Source organism: Vanderwaltozyma polyspora, genomic scaffold, assembly GCF_000150035.1.
Source record: "Vanderwaltozyma polyspora DSM 70294 KpolScaffold193 genomic scaffold, whole genome shotgun sequence".
NCBI classification, from domain to species: Eukaryota; Fungi; Ascomycota; class Saccharomycetes; order Saccharomycetales; family Saccharomycetaceae; genus Vanderwaltozyma; species Vanderwaltozyma polyspora.
The window spans coordinates 1-6,774 of record NW_001834484.1 but is presented as its reverse complement, the minus strand read 5'-3'; the positions used below and the strand labels follow the sequence as shown (position 1 = coordinate 6,774).

Below are 6,774 nucleotides of genomic sequence, written 5' to 3'. Positions count from 1 at the left end.
GCCTTGAAATCAGCATATTTAGTCTTGGTGCATTTATCACACAAAGAAGATCCTGAATTAGGTCAATCTCTATCGTTTGCTCGCTCTCTCGTCGCTCTCTTCTAAATACATCATCGAAATAAGTTACAAGATTTCTTTATCTCACTCTGCTGTCAAACAAAGACTAAGACTAAGATTAAGACTAAGATCGAAATTGAAAATAAAGTGAAAAAATTAAAATCAAGACCAAGACCAAGACTAAAACTACGATACTGGTATTCACCACTATATCATATTGCATTGTGTCGATACTCTCTTATTATATTAGACTGTGTGATCTCATCCCATCACATCACATCCATAAGCAAGAAAGTTTCGCAATCAATCGAGAATAGTTATATCCTTTTTTTTTTCTTATATATACAATTTTTCTTTTTTTTTTCTTATTGTTATTATTTCATTTTTTTTTATTATTTCAGTTTTTTTTTTTCTTTTGGTTTGTCACAACTTAATACTTTGAATTTACTATTTAATAAACTGGTTTAACAATTATTATTTAGTTGTTTCTTTGTTTTGGCTTCCATTAATATCCTTTATCTACTCTTTTCCTCTTTTTTTTTGCCTTTCTTTATTTCCCTCTCTTTGAATTTTGTTTTTCCAATCAAATCAAGAGCAAGTGCAGCAACTAGAAGGATCAAAATCAAAATCAAAATCAAGATCAAGAATAAGATAAATTTCAGAAAACAAACATTAAAAAAATTTGAGTAGATTGAATTAAAAAGCAAACAATCATTATAAATCAATTCATTACACACACCAAATCTCAACCCATTGATACTACATCTTTGTTCAAATAATACTATTTCCTTATTTCAACTGAAAATTCACTCATCACCATACTTTTAATCTAAAAAATAACAAAACATGTCGTCTTCTCTAAGGGTGTTGATCATTGGTGATAACCCAAATGTAGTATTATACGCATCAAGATTCCAATTAGCTAAAAGTATCATGCTATACCATGTTAACAATTTGAAAAATTCAATCGTAGAAATTGAAACTTTATCTTATCCAATGGAAAAATTCGAATTGAAAAATCATTTTAACTCAATACCAACTATGATAGACTCAATAATAAAAAATGAAAATAAAGATAATTCAAACGATTTATTCTTCGATTTGATCATTTTAAGTTGTCACTCATTGCAAGAATTATCCTCTTTGTCAACTGATTTGAACAAAATTATTAATAAGAATACAAAGATTATTATAGAAAGTAGTGGCTTCGTACAATTGGAACCATTCGTTAAAATGTCTTTGGATATACAAAATTTACATGTATTTAGCGTTCTATCAGATTACGATATCCGTGAAATTTCAACAAACAAATTTCAACAATTCCCAAATAATAACAATAATGACAATTCAACTAAAAATAACATATATTTAGGTTCAACCCAACCTTCAAATATTAATAAACTTTCAACTTCTTCTTCAACTACCTCAATTAAATACCCAGATAATGTCATCACTTTACTTGAAACATTCGAAAGATTATTCAAAAAATTATTCCCAAAGGATACAATCGATTTATGCAATTGTTCAGAGAATAATTTCTTATCAAAACAATGGACTTTTGCTATACCAAGAATTTGTTTCGATTCTTTATTAATCATATTGGGTGAAAAAAATCCAATCGAATTGCAAAACCAAATCCTTGCAAAACCTCTAATCTCCGGTTTAGTAACTGAATTGATCACTGTAACAAAATCAATGGGTGCAAAATTACCATCATTTATGGTTAATGAAAACAGTTTGTTGGAATATTGGCAAAATTTATATGCAAATGATGATATCCCAAACTTAGTTTACCACTTCATAAACAGAAGATCCTCCTTAAATATAGACGTATTATTGTTGCAACCAATCCTTTTGGCTGATGATAATGGTATTAAAACTCCTTATTTGGAATTCCTATATTCTGTCATTTGTCAATATGATAAATTTAATAAAGGAGAATCTCAATGGTTTATTAGATCCGATGATGTCACAGTAAAAGAAAACGAGATAGACAATTTAAACATTGATATTCAACAATTAAGAGAAAATATCGAAAGTTTGAAATTAACAATTCAAGAAAGAGATAATACTATCGATCAATTGAAAAATATCGAAAATCAAAATAAATTAGAACAAGACCAATTACAAAAACAAATTACCTTCATGAGAACAGAATTGAATGTTCAAGCTAAAAAACATGAAATCGAATTATTAGAAGCTCAAAGTCAAGAAGTTAACAACGGAGTCCAACAATTGTCAATGGATATGGAAAAAACACCAATGAGGGCTTCAAATGGATCTCAAGTTCAAAAAGTCCAAGAAATGGAGTACACTTCTTCTGGAACACCTATCTTGAATGATTTAGAAGAATTTGCCTCTTATGGCGTGCCTTATGGAACTCCTGAATCAAATAATATCAATAATGAACTAGTCAATTCCCAAAAAAACGCTACAGCTGAAACCGATGGTCCAATCTTGGTAGAAGATGAAATTAATTCAAACTTACCAGAGGATGAAAGGGGTATTAAGAAACGCGAATTGGAATTAAAAAGGAAAGAACTAGAATTGCAGGAACGCGAATTAGAATTCCAAAAGAGATATTTCCAACAACAAAAACACTTTCAACCTTCACAGCAAATGCCTCCACAACAAATGCCTTCACAGCAAATGCCTTCACAACAAATGCCTTCACAGCAGATTCCACCTCAACAAATCCCACCTCAACAAATCCCACCTCAGCAAAGACATACAATGATGCAAATGAATGGGAACCAAACTGTATTACAACCACCAATGAGCACACAAAGTAGAAAATCTTCATACTCACAAGCGCAACAACAGATGAGCTCCCGTTCCACAAGATCTATGTATGGTGCTTCAAATTCATTTGCTGGATCATTTTCAGAAGTTAGTAGTGGTAGTATACCCAACTCATCTAGTGGAAATTTCCAACAGAATAATGGCAGCCAAGCATATGGCCAATTTCCTTCTCATTCTATCAAGCCTACCAGCAGAAAGAATCGTAACAGTAACTTTACTAATTTGGGCCATGCTTCTAGTTTAGGCTTGAGCAATATGAACACGGCTAAAAATGCCAGTCAATCAAGACTGACATCAATGTCAACATCCAGTTTGCCAAGTCAAAATAGAGGTAGACAACCAATGATGAACAATAATAACAATCCAAATTCTTTACCAAGAATGAATATGCCAAATCCTACAAAACAGAGTCAAAACACATTTATTATTGGAAATCAACCGTTGGCAAATGGATCAACTCCAGTACAATTGAGACAATACTCGGCAGGTGCTGTTGATACCAGCATTGCCAATACCTCAATGAATACCGTTGTTCATAATCCTATGAGCAACAGCGTAAACAATGGAAGTGGAGAAACCTCTTTTACAAGTGCTAATACTAGCCACAGTAACCCTACAAATGGCGATGACCCTAGTACGCCAACACTAAATCAAAAATTCACAATTCCAAATATTAACGTCACAACTGCAACACCAAATATCAACAGTGGTAGTGATAGCTTTATGAACACTTTTCCACCTTCTGGCACACCTCCATTAACTGAAAATAAAGATACTGAATCTGAGAAAGAAAAAGAACCAAAGGAACAGAAAAAGAAGAAGTTTAAACTTTTTGGTAAGAAGAAATAGGTGTAAATAGAAAAATTATACATAAAGTATACAAATGACTTTACATTATAAAAGACGACATGTTAATATTAAAGTTATAAGGATTCTATGAAAAAAATAAACATCCATGTTTCAATTACATTGGATAAATGTCAACCTTAGATATTAACTTTTAATGGTTTACGAATGTGTACATTAAATTAATTTAAAATATATATCTATATATATATATATATTTATAATAAGATTTTTAAAAATCTAAAATCTATAAAAATCAAAGTTTTTGATTCATTATATCCACATATGACTCAGTTTAATAATGTAAACTATTCGACCTTGTCCTCATAATATATATTTGGCTTCACATTCTTTAATTCCCGTTATTATAATTGAAGTCTAGTTATAAGTCGAATTTTGATATTTCTAGTCGTTTATCACCTTTTAGATCAATCGGCCGGAGAAACTCCGTATAGAAAATTAAAATATTAATTTTATATTTAAACTTAAATAATAATATTTTAATTTCTAACCTATTATTCTATCTGTGCTGTACAGATATCCATATTTAGTAAAATAATTCGAAACAATTGAATACAGATGCTATTACATTTAAGAAATTTACAATGCAAATCAGCTGCCACATCATTTCCATATATAATAAACCCATTTTTTAAATCTCGTATAGTACCAAGAGTTATCTTGAGTAGCACCAAACATTATTCAGATTCATCTGCTATCAACAATCAAGAATCTAATACTAAATATAAACATAAAAATGACATATTGCATAAAATTATATCAAAATCAAGGTTATTACAGAAGTTAAATAGACATCCAAAGTTTGCGAATTATTTTGATGAAATATCTGAGACAGGAACGATTACCACACTAACTTCTTTTTTGATACTTCATGAAGCCACTGCTATCCTTCCATTATTTATTATTTGGTGGTTTATGTATGGGTTAGATATGCCAGAACATACTGAATTACCTGGATTTCTATCAAGTATTATGGAAAATTGCAATGCGTTTATAGAGAAATTTGTCGGAAAAGACAAATTTGTCAATTTAGATAGAAATAAACTTATCATGACAGGTACATTATCATACATGATAGTGAAATTATTATACCCAGTAAGAATTTTATTCAGTTTATGGGCCGCTCCATATTTTGGGAAATGGCTTTTAATGCCAGTGAAGACATTAAGAAAATTAATCTTTAAAAAATGATTTTTTAATTTATTTAAATGATAGATATTATACAAGTTAATTTAACGATACTGCATGCTATTAGTCTATATATTGATTGTTTTATTTCTTAGAACGCTTCTTCTTACGTTTGAAACCAATTAAACGCTTTACATCATCAGAAACTTTTGAATCCTTATCATCAGTCTTAGCCGATTCTCTATCTTCAAAACGCTTTTGATTCTTGAAATCACCTCTCTTATCGTAGGTTTTACTGTCATCAAAACGCTTCTGTTTCTTGAAATCACCTCTCTTATCGTAGGTTTTACTGTCATCAAAACGCATCCGTTTCTTGAAATCACCTCTCTTATCATAGGTTTTACTATCATCTACTTCGTCTGAATTTCTCTTTACATAATTCCTAGCCTTATCCACATTCTCTCTTCTTCTTTTTATGACATTTGCATTTTCAATGGCAAACTCGACACACAATCTTCTACCTTTCAAATTTTCAGGGTCCAATGCCTTTTTTTCCTCTTCAGTTAAGCCATCTAGAATTTCACCTTTAGTGACTTGGTGTACATTTAACCATCTTAAACCCATTAATGCGCTTTTATGATCTCTATATTCAATAAAACCGTAACCTCTACTTCTACCAATTGTCGAACCTTTTACTTCCATAATGACTTTAGCTTGTCTCACTACACCACGTTTAGAATCTTTTTTCTTTTCTCTTTGGATTTCTTCTTCTGACATGAACTTATATTTTTCTTTGGTAGACCTGGAAATTTCCTCTTTACTTAAAGGATGTCTTTCACCATCTTTGACTTCTGTAGCAAATTGAACAATACCTTTACGACCCAAAGCCTTCAAAGATTTATCATTCATGGCTCTTGGTAAGTTTCTGATAGCCAATCTTGTCATAGACAAATGAAGAGATGGGTTCTTCTTCAATTGCTCAACTCTTAAATTGTATGATTTCTCTCTGATTTCCATATCCTTTGTACTTAACAAAGAAGCTAATTTAGATCCTTCAACAACTTTACCTTCATTCAATAAATATAAATTTCTTTTATCACGTTCGCCTGGAGCTTTACCAAAAACTTCCTTTCTTTTAGAAGCATTGTGTTCAGCCATTTTATTGGCCTCTTCTCTTTGTAAGGTTGGTGAAACAGATAGTACACGTCCCTCGTAAACATATTCAGGTAAAACGTCATCATCAATCAATAATGATGTAGCACCTGCAGCTGGAGCATTGTTTACACAGAATGTATAAGTCTTTTCATCTTTGAAGGCAACAAATGCGGTACCCTTTGCTAAACCAGTTTCCTTGTCAACAACTGGTAGTGCATATTTAACAGGACCGAATTTACTGAAGTGCTCCGCTAAAGATTCTTCAGTAGCATCATATGGAACATTACGAACAAAAATAGAAAAATCATCTCTTCTATTCTTTTGGATTCTATCTTGTTTTTGAGTATTTTCCTTCGATTCCTCCTCTCCTTCTTCACTGAGCTCTTCATCTGAATTCATTTCGACATCTTCTGATTCATTTGATTCATCATCTGAGCCCTCTTCGGATTCTTCTTCTTCTGATTCATCTTGTTCTTCATTTCTGGGATTGTTAGATTTGTAATCTTCCCATCTATTCTTTTGGACGGCAAAATCAACAGCTACTGATCTACCATCAATTTTTAGATCCTTACTATTTTCCAAAGCTAACTTACAGTTACTGATCTTCTTCATAGTAACGAATGCGAAACCACACAGTTTACCATCCCTTTTTCTAGGAATATGAGCATCTACAACTGTACCAAATCTACCAAAAATTTTGATCAACTTAGTTGGATCCCTGCAACTCCATGGCATATTTCTAATAATCAATTTTGGTTTACCTTT

At 31.4% G+C, this 6,774-nt stretch overlaps 3 protein-coding genes across 3 annotated transcripts; 2 read left to right on the top strand and 1 right to left on the bottom strand.

Annotated features, from left to right (window-relative positions):
* Positions 1-903: 903 nt before the first annotated feature.
* Kpol_193p3 (uncharacterized protein) lies at positions 904-3,708 on the top strand (the record flags this gene model as incomplete). The annotated part of the gene is made up of 1 exon (XM_001642197.1): positions 904-3,708. The coding sequence occupies one exon, from the start codon at positions 904-906 to the stop codon at positions 3,706-3,708; it is 2,805 nt and encodes a 934-aa protein (XP_001642247.1).
* A 576-nt stretch (positions 3,709-4,284) lies between these two features.
* Positions 4,285-4,917, top strand: MRX11 (Mrx11p; the record flags this gene model as incomplete). Its single annotated transcript, XM_001642196.1, has 1 exon — positions 4,285-4,917. One exon carries the CDS (start codon positions 4,285-4,287, stop codon positions 4,915-4,917), a length of 633 nt encoding a protein of 210 aa, XP_001642246.1.
* An 81-nt stretch (positions 4,918-4,998) lies between these two features.
* Positions 4,999-6,774, bottom strand: NOP4 (mRNA-binding ribosome biosynthesis protein NOP4; the record flags this gene model as incomplete). Its single annotated transcript, XM_001642195.1, has 1 exon — positions 4,999-6,774. A coding segment is annotated over one exon (1,776 nt), but the record flags the coding sequence as incomplete, so codon positions are not given.